Here is a 20,924-nt window from a genome sequence, read left to right as displayed (position 1 = left end):
TGAGAGCCGGTTTCATCATCATATAGTTTTTGATGGTAATAGTTCTTGTTTCTCATAATCTGGATTAGAACATTACTTAAATATTCACTATTCACTGTATACCTGTAACTCTACCTCTTCACTACTTTACTTTAACTGATGCTCTCAAACACTTTTTAAAGAGACAAGTAATTAACTCTTGATGAGTTCAGCACAGCTGTTAACTGAAAGCCTGAATTCCAGGAGACTCTACCTCATAAAGCTGACTGAGAAAATCCAGCAGAGATGAGTAAAACTGTTTAATTTAAACAAAAGGTGCTACTAAATCATTTTAAATGTTCTTCATCTTGAAAAAACCCTGATTTTAAGGTGCGTCTCACTTTTGCTTGGTTCTGTAAGTGAAGCATGCTAACATGCGACGCTCTCCTAAAACAAAAGTAGTTTAGAACTCTTACCATGATGTCATCTTTAGGATGCTAACCAGACCCTGCTAGCTGTTATTACTGGCTTTGTGGCTAAGCCCTTAAATATGTGCTGTATTTGTGTTGTTAAAATATGTAACTTTTCATTTTAAGATCAGATTTAATATGAAAAAAGGTTTTTCAGATCTCAGCCAAGGATGCTAAGTGGCTAATGATTGAAGAAAGCCAGCAGTGAGCTGTTAGCAGGAGCTGCATGATGCTAACCAGGCTTCTGCTAGCTTTTATAGTAATTAGCGCATTAGTGCCTCAGCAATTATCTTACAAAAGAATGAACAACACTGTTGCATCTGCCAGCCATTCTCACGTGGCTATAGCCTGTTAGCATGACTTCATCTGCTTCATGCTAACCAGACCTTGCTAGCTGTTATTAGTGGCTGGATTTAAGCCTTTAAATTAGTATCTTTGTTGTTAAATATGTACAGTAACGGTCAAAAGTTTTAGAACACCCCATTTTACGCTTTCTTTTTGCCGGAAATAGTACAAAATCCAGTGTATACATTTTTTTTTAGGTCCTTGAATTTCTAAATTCTTTGTCTGTAGTAAAGCATTGCTGGAACAGATGGTGTTACTGCTGTTACTCTCTACTGCAACAAAGACACATAAACACAGAGAACTCTTAAAGTAACTATTCAAATGATTATAGGCCCTATCGTACATTCTTCAAAGGTTTGCTCATTGCTATCTTACACCCAGTCAACAATCTATTTTCATGCTATCCACCCATGCTGTTAACATAACATCTGAGTTTAGGAATAAATCTACACTGATGGTTTGGCGTGGTGGTCTGGAAATGAGGTGTGTTCAGGATAAATTTCTGGCGTGTGGAAAACACAGGTGCGCCACTGACTGATTAAAACCCTGACAACAGTCAACAGTCAACTGCCCAATCCTATCTTAGCCATGCAGGAGCACCGTGCACAAATCCAGCTTTTACCTCAATAATAAACAGAATAAAGAATAAAATAACATTACTGTTCTCTTAAATGAGCTGCTGGTGTATCTTCACAGTGTGAACAAGCAGCTCAGTATCTGTCTCTGCTGAGACATGTAAAAGCTTCGCACGTTAAGATACGAACACGCCAAAGTCAGAGCTCACCTGCCTCTTAAAGGGAATGATGACTGACACACTGATTGGTTTATCACTTCATATTAAGTCCAAAACATACCCATGATTAATTAAGAGAATTAGTATTTTCTTAAGTCTTTTCTTAAGAGAAATTACAGGTGAAGCCAGAGAGCGGTGAGGACTGTTTCTTTTACACCTTTAAACTCAGACTCTTGGAAACTGGAGAAAAAAACTGCTACAGGAAGACTCATGTCTGGCTAACCCACATGGAAACAGCTTTAGCCTTTAGCTCAGATTAAACATAATTGGGCTAATTGTCAGTTTCAGCAGAGAAGAGAAGAATTAGAGAAAGTCTGACAGGAGAAAAACTGCAGTAATAAAGTCATTGATAAGATGGGAAAATAAATAAGCAGAATGTCTGGGCTATATGGTAGTGTAGATATTCATTCAATGATCAGTACTATTTTTTACTATATTGCATATTTTATAATATTAATTAATTTAATATTATATTAAATATTTATTATTTCGTACTATATTGCATTCAGCCACAGGATAAGTGTGAGATCAGGATGTTGAACATTGTGTTTGTACCACTGTTTCATGTGACTAGTTATCAAAGGCATTTTGATTCTGTTTGTCTCGAGCACACCTGCAGATCGTAAAGATTGATATCGTCATTCAGTGAACACGCTGGGAGGGAGGCGTTTGATGGAATCCGGCTCTGATTGCGCCATGCAGAGACACGTCCTGTTGTGTAGAACCTCTCTGGAATTTAATTTAATTAGTTCTTACTTCTCTCATAAGAGATTCTTGTGGTTGCTGTGTGGGATGAGTTAGTTCTGGTGTTGATGTTGAACAGGACAGACAGAACAGACTCCAGACTACACATACAGTATTCCAGATTATTCATATGACAGGAACAGGTGTTAACAAAAAAACAACACCTTACCCTGAGTCATGAATTAATGGATTTTACTGTGGTGATTCTCTGTACGGCAGCGACTGTATAATAGGTAACCATGGTTAACCATCTGTTGGTAATGTTGGTCCTACTGATTGATGGTCTTGTTGGTCATGCTGGTTGACTGGCTTGGTTATGTTGGTCTTGCTAATTGACTATTATGGTCTTTTTATCATGATGGTTGACTAGCTTGGTCATCTTGGTCTTGTTGGTCATGCCAGTTAACCAGCTTGGTAATACTGGTCTTGCTGGTTGACTAGTTTGGTCATGTTGGTCACACTGGTCAACCAGCTTTGTAAATACTGGTCTTGCTGTTTGATTATCATTGTATTGTTGGTCATGATGGTTGACTAGCTTTGTAATGTTGGTCTTGTTGGTCATGCTGGTCTACCAGATTGGTAATGTTGATCTTGCTGTTTGACTGTCATGGTCTTGTTGGTCATGCTGTTAGACTAGCTTGTTTGTATTGGTCTTGCAGGTCACTATGGTCAACCAGCATGGTTATGTTGGCCTTGCTGATCATGGTCAACCAACCTGTCCATGTTGGTCATGCTGGTGAACCTGCTTAGAAATATTGTTATTGCTGGTCAAAAAGCTTGGTCATGATGGTCTTGCTGGTTAACCTGCTTGGTCATGTTGGTCAACTGCTTGGTCATATTAGTCATACTGGTTGACCAGCTTGATCATGTTGCTAATGATAAATATTACCAAGCTGGTCGACCAGTATGTCTAATATGACTAAGATTTTTGACCAGCTTGGTAATATTGTTTGGCCAGCTGGGTCATGTTGGTCAATCTGCTCGGACATGTTGGTCTTGGTCAATGCTTGAGCAAACTGGGCCAAAATCTTTACCAATTTGGTACACCTGGAAATCTGACCAACTATTGTGGTAAATCAGCTAAACCCTCAACTCAACTCAAGCATACCCAGTGCTGGTCCACTAGCTTTAGAGCTGGTCCACTAGCACTGAGACATGCCGGAAGGTCAATTCCATCAAGTTAATCAAGCTTTTTAACTGCATTAACAATTTAGACAAGATACATAACAGACCAGATACCAGCTTACGAAACTGGATTTAGGTGGATTTTCATCAGTGTCAGCCCTGTAGCTCCAGTGTAAAACTAGGACTGTCTGTGATGTTGAGATATTTCCAGATGAGCTCGTGTTAAGCAGTCTGTCTATTGTCCCATCTCCTGTCTTTAATAAAAAACAACACGTGTAGACTAAACAGTCCTATTGTTAGGACCGCAGGATTATGATTATAATAACACATGTGCCCACTCAGGGCTTTATTGCCCCTCAATCCTGCACCTCTTAAAAAACTTACGTAAGGAATGGCACCCTGCGCTCTGTTTCCATCCTGCCAGCCAGGAGGACACGGAACAAAGTGTCAAGAGTCAAAGGAAACAATAGGATGGACAGAAGGGGGCCTGCTCATCATTTGCCCGAGTGTCTGGAAGCTGAAAGCTCTGAGAGTCCATCCGTCACCCTGTCCGACAAGGTGTTCGTTAATGTACACAGATCCGTCCAGTTCACTAAGAGACACTCAGCAGAGCGAGGGACATTCACTTAAAGCAGAGCACTCACCAAGAAGAGCTTCCTCTATTAGTTCTTCACAGTCCAACTCAACCTAACTCAAAAGACAAGGCAAGACATGACCAGCAAAGACTAGACAGGACAAAACAAGACAAGACATGACAAGACAAAACATGCAAACACAAGGTGAGACAAGACAATGCAAGGCAAGACAGGACAAGACAAACCAACGTACGACAGGACAGAGAAGACAAGTGAGGACAAGACAAGACAAGAAAGGGAAAGACAAGCCAATACAAATAAAATCAACACAAGAAAAACCAATATAAGCCAAGCCAAATTAAAACAAACCAACACAAACCAATCCAAGATTAGTCAAGACAAGACAAGACAAACCAACACAGAGAGGATAGACAAGACAGACAAGACAATGACATGACAGGACAAACTAACACAAGCCAAAACTAAGCAAACCTATACAAACCAACACTAGACAAGTCAAGCTACACAAGAACAACACAAGAAAAGGCAAGACAACCCAACCCCTATCCAACACAACCCATCAAGCCAAGCCAAACCAAACCAAATCAACACAACACAACCCAACTCAACCCAAAACATCCCAGCCCAAGACAACACAACAAAATCTAACACAGCCCATCACAACACAGCCCTTCCCTACCCAATCTAGCGCAAGCCAAACCAAACTAAATCAACTCAACACAACCCAACACATTCCAGCCCAACTCAACAAAATCTAACACAACACAACCCATCTCAAACCAACACGACACTGCACAACCCAACCCCTACCAAACACAACACAACCCTACCCTACCCAACTCAGTTTAAGCCAAGCCAAACCAACCTAAATCAACTCAACGCGACCCAATAGAACACAATCCAAGACAACCCAAAACAACCCAACCCAACTCAACACATCCCAGCCCAACCCAACACAACCCAACTCAACACAAACCATCCCAACACACCCCTAAACTACCCAACCCAGTTAAAGCCAATTCAAACCAAACTAAATCAACTCAACACAACCCAACACAACACAGCCCTAAACTACCCAAGCCAGTAAAATCCAAGCCAGACTAAACTAAATCAACTCAACACAACCCAACATGACCCTTAACTACTTCGTTCTTTCTTTCTTTCTTTCGTTCTTTTGTTTCTGAGTGTCTGTTTTCTGTTTGTGTGGAAGGACTGGGAAAAACATAGTTGGAAAGTAGTTTTTATCAGATACAGTGACATTACAGGAAACTACTGCCCTTATCACAACTGTGAGTGTTTCTAATAAAGCGGCCAGTGAAGGTCAGAGAAGCATCCTTTACTAAAAGCATCCTGAGGTTTGACCTTTCGAACTCCAGAGTGTCGGTGCGTGTCCAGGCAGCGCAGCTCCGTGAGTAAAGCTGGGATCTGCAGCTGGACAGGGCTGTGTTGGGCTGTGTTGAAGCTGTAGGGACTGTAGGGGACTGTGAGGATTGTATTGGGACTGTGGGGACGGGGAGGAACCGTCAGTAGCTCAGCAGGAGGAAGGAAGGCCATTGTTGCTCTGCTCCCCCACACTGTTTATTCCATCAAACGCCTCCCCTGACAATGTGTTTAGCTGCTTTTCACTCACAGCCCATTAAATAAAGCAGAGGGACTGAGCGTAAACAGTGAGTGTAAACTCTCAGTCTCATCATGAGTTTAGAATAATTTCAGAAAGTGATATTTCATGTTGAGAAATATAAATATATATTATATAATCTGACAGAAAACTGATTAAGTATGTAATTACATTCATATTAGTATGTAACTATATGTAATATTATTGTGTAACTAATATATAAATTGTACTAACTCTAATCAAGACAAGAAAAGACCAGATTAGTCAAAACAAAACAACACAACACACACCATCACAACCCAACACCACCTAACCCAAACAAGCAAAACAAACACAAACCAGTCACAATCCTGCTAGCTTCTCTGTAACAATTCAGACCAGCACTAGACAAGACAAGAAAAGACAAGGCAAACCATAACAAGACAGGACACACCAAACCTACACAAGAGAAAGCAAGACAAGGCAAAACAAAACAAACTATCACAAGACAAAACAAGACAAGACAAACCAAACCATCAAAAGACAGGACAAACCAAACACACACAAGACAAGACAAAATAAACCAATCTTACAGAAGACAAAACAAGACGGGACAAATCAACCCTACACAAGACAAGACAAATTAATCCAAAACTACACAAATAAACAAGACAAGACAGGACAAATCAACCCTACACAAGACAAGACAAATTAATCCAAAACTACACAAAAAAACAAGACAAGACAGGACAAATCAACCCTACACAAGACAAGAAAAAATAATCCAAAACTACACAAAAAAAAACAAGACAAGACAGGACAAATCAACCCTACACAAGACAAGATAAAATAAACTGACCCTACACAAGACAAAACAAGCCAAGACAAAATAAACCAAGCCTACACAAAACAAACTAACACAAGACAGGACAAGGTACAATAAGACAAGACAAATCAACACCAAACAAACAATCCAATCCAAACCAAACCAACACAAACCGATCCAAGACAATTCAGGTCATGAAGAGACAAGAAAAAACAAGGCAAACACAAGACGGCACAAGACAAGACAAGGCAGGACAGAGAATACAAGACAAACCAACACAAGGCAGGACAGAGAATACAAGACAAACCAACACAAGGCAGGACAGAGAAGACAAGACAAGACAGGACAGAGAATACAAGACAAACCAACACAAGGCAGGACAGAGAAGACAAGACAAACCAACACAAGGCAGGACAGAGAAGACAAGACAAGACAGGACAGAGAATACAAGACAAACCAACACAAGGCAGGACAGAGAAGACAAGACAAACCAAGACAACACAGCCCAACTCTACACAACCCAGCTCAAGCCAAACCAAACCAAACCGTGCTTTACACATATAGCCCATTAAATAAAAGCAGAGAAAGTGATATTTTATGTTAAAACCTGCCGATACAGAGCAGAAATATAATATAATATAAGAATAATAATATAATATAATAAAATAAATTATCTGACAGCAAACTGATTCAGTATGTAATTACATTCATATTATTAGGTAACGATATATAATATAATTGCGTAACTAATATAAAAATTGTTATGACTCTAAATATTTCAGGGTTAAAGCAGCTTTTCCGAGCGCAGCTTCTTACTGGGAAAGTTTAGCCGGTCGCTGGACATCTGGAACATTCTTGCTGGACAATAGATAAAAACAGAGTGGTCAGTGTTTGTGCTCTGTGTGAGTGAACTGACAGAGTCCTGACCTTTTGTTCAGAGTTAAACATGCCTAAAACTCTACAGCACTGCGGCTACAGTCTGCTCCTTTAAAGGAGAAAGAAAAGAATGATGGGAAATGTAGTCATAAACCAAGTAGCAAAACCAAGGATTTGCTATTTGTAATAAAACTGTGATCACACAAAATATTTGCAGTTCATGTTGCCCAGTGTAATGGGTATGAATATAAATATGATACATAACAGACTTGTAAAAATGCACTGAATAGCTGCTATATGTTTTTAGCTGTACAATACTGATTTTATTTCTGTAAAAGTGTGGATTTTAGCTATTTTTAAAGCTGGATTTATCAACAATGTGTGTGTTTGAGTGTGTTTCTCTGCTCTGTGTGTTTGAGTGTGTTTCTCTGCTGTGTGTGTTTGTGTGTGTTTCTCTGCTGTGTGTGTTTCTCTGCTGTGTGTGTTTAAGAGTATTTCTCTGCTGTGTGTGTTTGAGTGTGTTTCTCTGCTGTGTGTGTTTAAGAGTATTTCTCTGCTGTGTGTGTTTAAGAGTATTTCTCTGCTGTGTGTGTTTAAGAGTATTTCTCTGCTGTGTGTGTTTGAGTGTGTTTCTCTGCTGTGTGTGTTTGAATGTGTTTCTCTGCTGTGTGTGTTTCTCTGCTGTGTGTGTTTCTCTGCTGTGTGTGTTTCTCTGCTGTGTGTGTTTGTGTGTGTTTCTCTGCTGTGTGTGTTTAAGAGTATTTCTCTGCTGTGTGTGTTTAAGAGTATTTCTCTGCTGTGTGTGTTTAAGAGTATTTCTCTGCTGTGTGTGTTTGAGTGTGTTTCTCTGCTGTGTGTGTTTGAGTGTGTTTCTCTGCTGTGTGTGTTTGAGTGTGTTTCTCTGCTGTGTGTGTTTAAGAGTATTTCTCTGCTGTGTGTGTTTAAGAGTATTTCTCTGCTGTGTGTGTTTGAGTGTGTTTCTCTGCTGTGTGTGTTTGAATGTGTTTCTCTGCTGTGTGTGTTTCTCTGCTGTGTGTGTTTCTCTGCTGTGTGTGTTTCTCTGCTGTGTGTGTTTCTCTGCTGTGTGTGTTTCTCTGCTGTGTGTGTTTAAGAGTATTTCTCTGCTGTGTGTGTTTAAGAGTATTTCTCTGCTGTGTGTGTTTGAATGTGTTTCTCTGCTGTGTGTGTTTCTCTGCTCTGTGTGTTTGAGTGTGTTTCTCTGCTGTGTGTGTTTGAATGTGTTTCTCTGCTGTGTGTGTTTCTCTGCTGTGTGTGTTTCTCTGCTGTGTGTGTTTGAGTGTGTTTCTCTGCTGTGTGTGTTTCTCTGCTGTGTGTGTTTGAGTGTGTTTCTCTGCTGTGTGTGTTTCTCTGCTGTGTGTGTTTGTGTGTGTTTCTCTGCTCTGTGTGTTTGAGTGTGTTTCTCTGCTGTGTGTGTTTGTGTGTGTTTCTCTGCTGTGTGTGTTTGAATGTGTTTCTCTGCTGTGTGTGTTTCTCTGCTGTGTGTGTTTCTCTGCTGTGTGTGTTTAAGAGTATTTCTCTGCTGTGTGTGTTTGAGTGTGTTTCTCTCTTTCTGTGAGCTAATCTTTGAGAAATCAGTAGTTAGTAAAGAGTTAAAACAGGAGGAAACAGCTGTTTTTAAATGTTCCACTTGATATCTGTAATAGTGTTCTGTTCTCTCACACTCAGTGATCATGATGCTACTGGCTTTCTGACAAACTGTTGTGTGTGTGTGTGTGTGTGGGTGTTGTGCTGTGTAGGGTCAGGATGAGCGAGCAGTTTAACTGTGAGAACTGTAAAGACTCTCTGTACGGGAGGAAGTATATCCAGGTGGATGACGTGCCGCACTGCGTGCCCTGCTACGATCGCCTCTTCGCCAACATCTGCCAGGGCTGCAAGGAGCTCATCGGACACAACTCACGGGTCAGTGATTATTACAGTAACACTATATACACTTACAGAAAACACTGAGAAAAATTACATCAAAGCACTTAAAATGATCTATTTTAAGATTAACACTCTTCATCAGTATTATTTCAAATTTTCACCTTTTTTAAAGTCATTTGAATCAAAATAAGCACAAAGTCACTGATTAAGTTATTAACCTGTTATTAATAAGTGAAAAAAATATATATATTTTTGTTGCTTGATTTAAGTCTTATTTAACTCATTTTGAGACTTTGCGATGGCTTATATGTTTTGACTTGTTTTTGCCATTTCATTTTATGCATTGTTTACAGTACATACAGCAAAACTGATACAGTCAAATTTGATAAATTTGTAATACAGTACAATTTAATTAAAATGCACACAAGATAGTATATAATAACATATATTTAGAAATATACAGCAAAAAATGCAGAAAATGTTATTTTATACATTCCATAATGAAATGCTGTGACATATACAGTAAAAACAAACAGTACATTTTAAACACAAACACAGGATAAAATAATACAATGCAAATTGTTTACAATGCACATAAAGAAATTACATTAAATGTACTTATGCACATAAATGTTTAAATACGCACATCAAATTTAAGGAAAAATTAAGGTATTAATATGTATTAAAGTACATAGTAAAGGTATAATATAGGAAAATCCATACTGTGTTTTGTGTGTGTGTGTGTGTGTGTGTGTGTGTGTGTGTGTGTTTCCTCTCTGGGGGCTGATTGTGTGGAGTTTGGTTGAACAGTGTGTTGGCGGGGGTCTCGGTCAGTGCGAGTGAACTCAGGAGATTAGAGTGTGGAGCAGTGAACCCAAACACTGCACAGTTTGTGTGTGTGTGTGTGTGTGTGTGTGTGTTGGGGGACACTACACTAACATACAGCACTGAGTTATAGAGCTGCAGGGACTCAGTAAATAAAACACACTGTTTATTTTGGCCTCCTTCTCTCTCTGCCTGAATCTCTACACTGCAAAAAATGAAATCTTAGCAAGTTAAACTATTTCGTTTGAAAGCAATAAATCTTATTTCTTGCTCTGATAAGAATGTTTAGTCTTGTAAATTGTAAATGTAAGATTGTCTTACTTATTTTAGGAATAATTATCTTATTCAGTCTTACTTAGACTTTTCATCTTATTTTATGTAATTTGAACTCAAAATAAACACAATGAGTCACCAGTCAAGTTATTCTGATACTTGTGTAGAAATTTAAGCTAGAAAATAAAATATTTTGCTTGATTTGAGTCTTACTTCACTCATTTTGGGGCTTTGTCATTGCTTATTTTAAGAATACTTCATTAGAACATTTAGCTTACCCTATTGGCAGATTTTTTTGCTTAGTTTAAGAATTTATGTGGCCAATGGATTTTTTGCAGTGTATTTACTCTTTGCTAAACATTGAGTGACTCATCTTCAGTGATAAGTCTCGTTTTTGTATTGGTAAAAAAAAATTACCAACAAATCCGTTTGTGGAGTAAAAGGGGTCAGTGCCAAAAATCAGCATGTTGTTATCAGGCATCACCTGTCCCCAAATTAGGCCATCACAAACCATTGACAGTGCAACATAATATATATAAGACCACTAAAAATAATGAGTTTCTTTGACAATGACAATTTGGAACAATTGAAATTTGGGAGAAATGTTTTTAGTTTATAGAATAAAACAACAATGTTCAGTTTACTCAAACATAAACCTATAAATAGCAAAATCAGATAAACTGATTCAGAAACTGAAGTTGTCTCCTAATGTTTTCCAGAGCTGTACATATATACATATATAGCTTCTCCCTCTTTAGGAGCTGAGCACATGCATTTCTGGACAAGCTGAAAGCACCATACTAGTGTTCATTTGAAGGATGCTCATTTGAGGGGTTTCCATTTTTGTCCATTTGAGTGGACAGTCATGGTCTACAGGTCAAAGATGAAGAAGTAGGTGCTCCCAGTGGCTTAGCAGATGCCAAAGAGCTGCGAGTTCAAATCCTGGATCCTGGGTGTAGATAGATGCCACTCCTCCCTTCATTACTCCCATTGAGATGAAAGAGGTGGAGTCTTTTTTAGACTTTTAGAGTTTAGAGGCACTGCAAGGTCTTAATCTGCAAGACAGCATCCATGACCAAGGTACTACTGAGCAAGATACCCAACTCTTGTTGGTGCCCCTAGTCACTATTGTGAGTTCCCAGGCACGGATGGGTTAAACATGGAGCTGTGGATTTTCTCTGGTGGTAAAGTTTGCTTTAAATCTGAGCAGAACTAGAGTAAATAAAACTGAACAGAGCTGACCTGGGTCTCCTCATCTCTTGCTTTTCGTCCCATCTTGATCTGTCACTCTTGTTCCCTCCCTCTTAATCTCTTTCTCTCTCTCTGGGAGCTCAGCAATAAGTTCTGGTTCATGTTTTTTCCGCGACTCTAACGACGTCGTCCGTCACGCAGTGTCTGTATCTGTGTTTGCACGGTTCGGCATTGCTCTGGCCCCCCGTAACGAGCGGCTGCTTTCTCTCAGGGAGTCCTGAACTGGTTTCATCATCGGGTTCTGGAGGAATGTAAGCAGAGCGGGGAGATTAGTCCTCACTATCGGAGGCACGGTCCCTCCACGGTCAAAATAAAGTGTAGAATCGTTCGGCTGGACAAGTAAAGCCTCTTTCTAATCACACTCCCAGTCTGGAGTACACAGTGGAGGAGATGTTCCTGGAGAAGCGCTGCTCTTCTGGAAGACAGTGGATGGTTTTACGCAAACAGGGAAAGGTCATGTGTGATGTGTTGTATACAGAACTCCCAACTCCTGATGAATCTCTGACGAGGAAGGTCTGCACTCTGAGGGAATTTGCGTAATTATCGTAGACAGAGTCTACAGAGTTTACAGTCTCCAGAGGGTTTACATTTGCATTTACGTTTAAGGTATTTAGCTGGTGCCCTTATCCAGAGCCACTTACAACAACAGTGCTTCTTTGTTACTTCAAAATATCCATAGCTAGTTTGTGGAGACAAGGATCAAGAGATACATAGAGCTTTAACAAGCTTAGAACCATAGGATTTCTTCGGTCGGCGTTTAAAGACCGCAAGTGACTCTCTGAGCTGTTCTTTCACCCAGTGGAAGTTCATTCCACCATCTTGGTCCACTAGAACAGGAAAGAGTCGGGATGTTTGTGGTTTTCTGTGGGTTTTGAGGAAAGGATTAGTTCTTCTATGAGTTTCATTAGCATAGACGTTTTATGTGAATTCATGAGAAGATATTATTTTACCCAGAGAGCATAGAGTATATAGTGAGAAAAGAAGAGGACCAAGCACTGAGCCTTGTGGAACCCCACTGGAGAGCCTGCATGGAGCAGATGTTGTCCTTTGCCACGTTACCTGGTAGGAATGGTCTTCCAGGTACGATGCAAACCACTGCCACATAAACTTTACTCTTGTTTACTCTAGAATTACTCAGGCAATTCTAGTTCCTGCAGAGTTTGTTGCTTATCCTATTCAAGCACACCTGGTTCAACTCACCTCTTGGTTGCCAACCCATTAAGGACGATTTGTTGGCAATCAGCCTCACAGCTGAAAGCATCCGTTGGACATCAAGTTCTGGAACACCAGCTCATCCTAAAAGTACTCCATTATTCCAGAGCTCAAAACTTATGTTCTTAATGTCAAGTAACCTAGAAATTTTGACATTATACTCTTTAAGTTCTGCTGTACAGTTCTTTAGACTCTTAGTAAGACTTACTATTTTCCTCTGAATGGAAAATTGTCATTTGAAATGCTGTTCAGTCCAAGCCTAATCTCAATCCCTGTCTGGGAAATTAGCGCATCGTGTTTAACATGACTCTGTGTGAAATCTGTGCTATATTCCTGTAGGAGCTGTACTATGATGATCACCACTATCATGAGGAGTGTTTCCGCTGTTCTCGCTGTGAGCGCTCGCTGGCTGAGGAGCCCTTCACCTGTCAGGACGACGCCCTGCTGTGTAACGACTGCTACTGCAGCGAGTTCTCCTCCAAATGTGTGGCCTGCAACAAGACTGTGATGCCAGGTACCAGCTGTGTATCTTACAATAAAGATTCAACACCAAACTCAACACTTACAACACTCAACACTTAGAATAAAGACTCAACATTACCAATAAAGGCTCAACTCTATACTCAACTCTTACAATGAAGACTCAGCACTTACAATAAAGACTCAACTCTTACAATAAAACTCAACATTACCAATAAAGACTCAACTCTTACAATAAAGACTCAACGTTACCAATAAAGATTCAACTCTTACAATAAAGACTCAACGTTACTAATAAAGATTCAACTCTTACAATAAAGACTCAACATTACCAATAAAGACTCAACTCTCCACTCGACTCTTACAATAAAAACTCAACATTACTATTAAAGGCTCATCTCTAGACTCAACTCTTACAATAAAGACTCAACATTACCAATAAAGACTCAACTCTTACAATAAAGTCTCAACATTACCAATAAAGGCTCATCTCTAGACTCAACTCTTACAATAAAGACTCAACATTACCAATAAAGACTCTACTCTTACATTAAAGGCTCATCTCTAGACTCAACTCTTACAATAAAGACTTAACACTACCAATAAAGGCTCATCTCTAGACTCAACTCTTACAATAAAGACTCAGTACTACAAATAAAGGCTCAACTCTCACAATAAAGACTCAACATTATCAATAAAGACTCAACTCTTACAATAAAGACTCAACATTACCAATTGTTACAACCCAAGTTGGCTCGTTTTTAAAAATGGTTGCAACAAAGGGAACAGGAGGGAAGTGAGGAGACCAGACCAGAATTAGATGTTTCACAATCAGTGATTTATTTTAAAACTGCCAAACATCAACTTTAAACAATACCAAGGCCTAAGAGTCTTAAGGCCTAAGAGGCTCATCTAGAGATGAGTCATCTCTAGACTCAACTCTTACAATAAAGACTCCATATTACCAATAAAGACTCAACTCTTACAATATAGACTCAATATTACCAATAAAGACTCAACATTACCAATAAAGACTCAACATTACCAATGAATGCTCAACTCTAGACTCAACTCTTACAATGAAGACTCAACATTACCAATAAAGACTCAACTCTTACAATAAAGTGTCAACATTACCAATAAAGGCTCATCTCTAGACTCAACTCTTACAATAAAGACTCAATATTACCAATAAAGACTCAACTCTTACAATAAAGACTCAACATTACCAATAAAGACTCAACATTAACAATAAATACTCAACTCTAGACTCAACTCTTACAATAATGACCCAACATTACCAATAAAGACTCAACTCTTACAATAAAGACTCAACATTACCAATAAAGACTCTACTCTTACAATAAAGGCTCATCTCTAGACTCAAATCTTACAATAAAGACTTAACACTACCAATAAAGGCTCATCTCTAGACTCAACTCTTACAATAAAGACTCAGTACTACAAATAAAGGCTCAACTCTCACAATAAAGACTCAACATTACCAATAAAGACTCAACTCTTACAATAAAGACTTAACTCTTACAATAAAGACTCAACATTACCAATAAAGACTCAACTCTAAACTCAACTCTTACAATAAAGACTCAACATTACCAATAAAGACTCAACTTTTACAAATAAAGGCTCAACATTACAAATAAAGAGTCAATATTACCAATAAAGACTCAACTCTTACAATAAAGACTTAACTCTTACAATAAAGACTCAACATTACCAATAAAGACTCAACATTACCAATGAACGCTCAACTCTAGACTCAACTCTTACAATAAAGACTCAACATTACCAATAAAGACTCAACTCTTACAATAAAGTCTCAACATTACCAATAAAGGCTCATCTCTAGACTCAACCCTTACAATAAAGACTCAATATTACCAATAAAGACTCAACTCTTACAATGAAGACTCAACATTACCAATAAAGACTCAACATTAACAATAAATACTCAACATTACCAATAAAGGCTCATCTCTAGACTCAACTCTTACAATAAAGACTCAACTCTTACAATAAAGACTCAACATTACCAATAAAGACTCTACTCTTACAATAAAGACTCAACATTACCAATAAAGACTCAACATTACCAATAAATGCTCAACTCTAGACTCAACTCTTACAATAAAGACTCAACATTACCAATAAAGACTCAACTTTTACAACAAAGACTCAACACTAACAATAAAGGCTCATCTCTAGACTCAACTCTTACAATAAAGACTCAGTACTACAAATAAAGGCTCAACATTACCAATAAAGACTCAACATTACCAATAAAGACTCAACTCTTACAATAAAGACTTAACTCTTACAATAAAGACTCAACATTACCAATAAAGACTCAACATTACCAATGAATGCTCAACTCTAGACTCAACTCTTACAATAAAGACTCAACATTACCAATAAAGACTCAACTCTTACAATAAAGTCTCAACATTACCAATAAAGGCTCATCTCTAGACTCAACCCTTACAATAAAGACTCAATATTACCAATAAAGACTCAACTCTTACAATAAAGACTCAACATTACCAATAAAGACTCAACATTAACAATAAATACTCAACATTACCAATAAAGGCTCATCTCTAGACTCAACTCTTACAATAAAGACTCAACTCTTACAATAAAGACTCAACATTACAATAAAGACTCAACATTACCAATGAATGCTCAACTCTAGACTCAATTCTTACAATAAAGACTCAACATTACCAATAAAGACTCAACTCTTACAATAAAGACTCAACTCTTACAATAAAGACTCAACATTACCAATAAAGACTCAACACTAACAATAAAGGCTCAACTCTAGACTCAACTCTTACAATAAAGACTTAACACTACCATTAAAGGCTCATCTCTAGACTCAACTCTTACAATAAAGACTCAGTACTACCAATAAAGACTCAACTCTTACAATAAAGACTCAACATTACCAATAAAGACTCAACTCTTACAATAAAGACTCAACTCTTACAATAAAGACTCAACATTACCAATAAAGACTCAACTCTTACAATATAGACTCAATATTACCAATAAAGACTCAACATTACCAATAAATGCTCAACTCTAGACTCAACTCTTACAATAATGACCCAACATTACCAATAAAGACTCAACTTTTACAACAAAGACTCAACACTAACAATAAAGGCTCATCTCTAGACTCAACTCTTACAATAAAGACTCAACATTACCAATAAATGCTCATCCCTAGACTCAACTCTTACAATAAAGACTCAATATTACCAATAAAGGCTCATCCCTAGACTCAATTCTTACAATAAAGACTCAACATTACCAATAAAGACTCAACTCTAGACTCAACTCTTACAATAAAGACTCAACATTACCAATAAAGACTCAACTCTAGACTCAACTCTTACTATAAAGACTCAGTACTACAAATAAAGACTCAACTCTCACAATAAAGACTCAACATTGCCAATAAAGGCTCATCCCTAGACTTAACTCTTACAATAAAGACTCAACATTACCAATAAAGACTCAACTCTAGACTCAACTCTTACAATAAAGACTCAGGACAACCAATATTGACTCAACTCTCACAATAAAGACTCAACATTGCCAATAAATGCATATATCTAGACTCAGCACTTACAATAAAGACTCAGTACTACCAATAAAGACTCAACTCTACACTCTATACACTCAACATTTAAAACAAAGACCCAACACTCAGAAACAGGTGGTTGTTTTTTTCCAGCCTCAGATGATGTTTTTCTCTGTGGAGCATCACGTTTATCTGATTATCTGATTTTTGTTAATTTCAGTACAGAACATTTAGCCTCTTTCTGAACCAAGTGCAGTGCAGTGTTAAATAGTAGATGTTAAATAACAGGTTTAAACTGAACAGAATAATATTGTGAGGGAAAATAAGCGTACCATGTGACCTCGCTGTCATCAAACCCACAACCCTGATGTTTCACCAGCTGAACCTCGGCTGTAATTTTAGCCTGGCCTTTAAATACTGACCCTCACAGCTGGAGTAGAGTCAGAGCTGCCTCTGAGTTAGAGTTATGAGGCAGCAGAATTCAGGGTTAGGTGAGTTTTCAGTAGAACAGGTGTGGCGTGTCAGTTGTAATTAATGTAGATGGGTGTGTGAGGCAGATGTGACGGTGTGATTACCCCTGAAACTCCTGCAGGGCTTCAATAAGATCACCTGCCCACGGGCTTCAGATTACCTGCACAGGTAAAACACATGTTTACCTGTTCAGACAGAATACATGCTTACCTGTTCAGACAGAATACATGCTTACCTGCACAGGTAGGAATAATATTTACCTTCACAGGTAAAAGACATGTTTACCTGCACAGGTAGGAATAATATTTACCTGCACGGGTAGTGTAGATATTTACCTGCACAGGTAGAATACATGTTTACCTGCACAGGTAAGGGGGATATTTACCTGCACAGGTAGAATACATGTTTACCTGCTTAGGTAAGTGGGATATTTATCTGCACAGGTAGAGTACATGTTTACCTGCACAGGTCAAATACATGTTTACCTGCACAGGTAAAAGACATGTTTACCTGCACAGGTAAGGGGATATTTACCTGCACAGGTAAAAGACATGTTTACCTGCTCAGGTAAGAGAGATATTTACCTGCACAGGTAGGAGCAATATTTACCTGTACAGGTAGGAGAGATATTTACCTGCACAGTTAGGAGAGATATTTACCTGCACAGGTAGGAGTGATATTTACCTGCACAGGTAGGAGCGATATTTACCTGTACAGGTAGGAGTGATATTTACCTGTACAGGTAGGAGAGATATTTACCTGCACAGTTAGGAGAGATATTTACCTGCACAGGTAGGAGTGATATTTACCTGTACAGGTAGGAGAGATATTTACCTGCACAGTTAGGAGCGATATTTACCTGCACAGGTAGGAGAGATATTTTCCTGCACAGTTAGGAGAGATATTTACCTGCACAGGTAGGAGAGATATTTTCTTGCACAGGTATAATATATGTTTACCTGTTCAGGCAGAATACATGTTTACCTGCTCAGGTAGTATAGATATTTACACAGGTAGAAATAATATTTACGTTCACAGGTATAAATAATATTTTCGGGCACAGGTTGAAAGAATATTTATGTGCACAAGTAGAAAGAATATTTACCTGCACAGATAGAAATAAAATTTACATGCACAGGTAGAAAGACTATTCACCTGCACAGGTAGAAATAATATTTACCTGTACAGGTTGAAGAAACAGTTTTTTTAATGAGCCCTAGTGTGGGATAACATTAAGGTAATAATAACTCAGTGTCACATGACTGTCACATTCCAGCTTTATTACCTGTCGTAAACAGGTTGGATTTCCTCATTTACTGTCTGGCTGTAGCTGTTCTGACGTATTGTCTGAGCATCTGTATCCACCTACCTGTCTCCTTTAGAACAAATCATTCTCATAAATATATAAAAGCTAGTAGAGTTTTATTAATTCATAGCAGTTCATATTACACACCTTAATAACAGATAACAAAGAAGATACTAAGTAATTAAAAATAGGTACAGAATACTTTATATGAGATACTTAAACATTAAAAGTAGATACTGAGTAATTAAAAGTAGGTACAGAAAACTTTATATGAGATACTAAAACATTAAAAGTAGATACTTAGAAATTAAAAGTAGGTACAGAATACTTTTTATGAGATACTAAAACATTAAAAGTAGATACTTAGTAATTAAAAGTAGGTACAGAATACTTTATATGAGATACTGAATAATTAAAAGTATATACTGAGTCATTCATAGTAGGTACTGAATACTTCATATGACATTCTGAATAATAGAAAGTAGATACTGAGTAATTCATAGTAGGCACTGAATACTTCATGTGACATACTCAATAATAGAAAGTAGATACTGAGTAATTCATAGTTGGCACTGAATACTTTATATGAAATACTGAATAATCAAAAGTACATAGTGAGTAATTCATAGTAGGCACTGAATACTTCATATACAATGCTGAATAAATGAAAGTAGATACTGAGTAATTCATAGTAGGTACTGAACTCTTCATATACAATGCTGAATAAATGAAAGTAGATACTGAGTAATTCATAGTAGGTACTGAACTCTTCATATAAAATACAGAATAATTGAAAGTAGATACTGAGTAATTCATAGTAGGTACTGAACTCTTCATATACAATGCTGAATAAATGAAAGTAGATACTGAGTAATTCATAGTAGGTACTGAACTCTTCATATAAAATACAGAATAATTGAAAGTAGATACTGAGTAATTCATAGTAGGTACTGAACTCTTCATATAAAATACAGAATAATTGAAAGTAGATACTGAGTAATTCATAGTAGGTACTGAACTCTTCATATAAAATACAGAATAATTGAAAGTAGATACTGAGTAATTCATAGTAGGTACTGAACTCTTCATATAAGATACAGAATAATTGAAAGTAGATACTGAGTAATTAATAATGAATACTTAGTAATTCATATGCCATACTGAATAATTTATAGTGGATACTAAAATGGTGATATGGTAAAGATGAAGTGATCTGTTTGTGGAATTTAGTCTAATTTAGGCACATACCTGACATTCCCCCAGATATTCCCACAGATATCAGTTATTGCATCACTTCCAGTATATCCTGTGTGTGTGTGTGTGTGTGTGTGTGTGTGTGTGTGTGTGTGTGTGTGTGTGTGTGTGTAGTGAAACTATCAGGTAATTAGGTATCAGGTAATGTGAGTATGTGTGTGTGAGGTCAGGCTGTCAGTGAGGTAGGTTGATTTATGTGTGGGCTGGATTTTCAAGCTTTGAGAAATATCTAGTGTGAAGTTCATCATCCTGGTGTTTAATGCAGATGAAGGAGTTTATCTTTCACTGATGTCGGTACTTGATCGGTCATGCTGCCTGTGCATCCAGCTAATGAGCATCACCTGATCTGGTTCTGGTTCTAAATGATTTCACCCAAAAGGGGTCGGCAATTAAGTTTGGTCGCGGGCCAGATATTTTCCAAGCCATTATGTGGGCACAAAAAAATAAAATTCTGTTTTGTAAAATGAAGTGTAATGGGATGGAGTGCTACAGACTAGCAGCTCTCCAGCCCAGAGGGTTGTTGAACCCAATTTCAGCAGAACAGTTGATCTCAAAGCAGGTAAACCCAAGAAGAAAGGAATAAATAAATAAATAAATAAATAAGTAAACTCACACGGGATCGATCCCGTGTCGCCAGGGTTGCGGTCCTATACACTACCGCTGCCCCGGCTAGTGAATTGGGAAACAACCTGGGGGGAAAAAAAGCCCTTATAAGGACATAGGGAGCACGAGAACGGGCAGAAAAATGAGAATGGGCGGAAACTAAAGTCACGCCGAACACGACTGAGCTACTGTACTATCTCTCAGACTCCGGCTGCTGATGGAGAAGCATCTGTTTATGATTTAGAATCTGATTTGTCTATGTTGCTTTACACGGAACAAAACAAACCTATTAACAAATATATTAACAATTTCTCTCTCTCTCTATCTCCTCTCTCTCTTTTTCTGTCTCTCTCTGTCTGTCTCTCTCTCTGTCTCCCTCTCTCTCTTTCTGTCTCTCTCTCTCTCTGTCTCCCTCTCTGTCTCTC

At 38.1% G+C, this 20,924-nt stretch overlaps 2 protein-coding genes across 2 annotated transcripts in view; one reads left to right on the top strand and one right to left on the bottom strand.

The window, feature by feature from the left end:
* Positions 1-20,924, bottom strand: part of LOC125789910 (protein eva-1 homolog B-like) — a 361,643-nt gene that overhangs the window by 145,062 nt on the left and 195,657 nt on the right. The window lies entirely within an intron of this gene.
* Positions 1-20,924, top strand: part of LOC125789909 (four and a half LIM domains protein 3-like) — a 46,238-nt gene that overhangs the window by 16,577 nt on the left and 8,737 nt on the right. The window contains exons 3-4 of the mRNA XM_049473009.1: positions 9,088-9,250; positions 13,115-13,289. Coding sequence (XP_049328966.1) covers positions 9,095-9,250; positions 13,115-13,289 — 331 coding nt within the window. The 5' untranslated portion in view covers positions 9,088-9,094. The remainder of the gene's footprint in view (positions 1-9,087; positions 9,251-13,114; positions 13,290-20,924) is intronic.

This window comes from Astyanax mexicanus, unplaced genomic scaffold, assembly GCF_023375975.1.
Source record: "Astyanax mexicanus isolate ESR-SI-001 unplaced genomic scaffold, AstMex3_surface scaffold_32, whole genome shotgun sequence".
In the NCBI taxonomy this organism is placed as follows: Eukaryota; Metazoa; Chordata; class Actinopteri; order Characiformes; family Acestrorhamphidae; genus Astyanax; species Astyanax mexicanus.
This window is presented reverse-complemented; position numbering and strand designations above follow the sequence as displayed.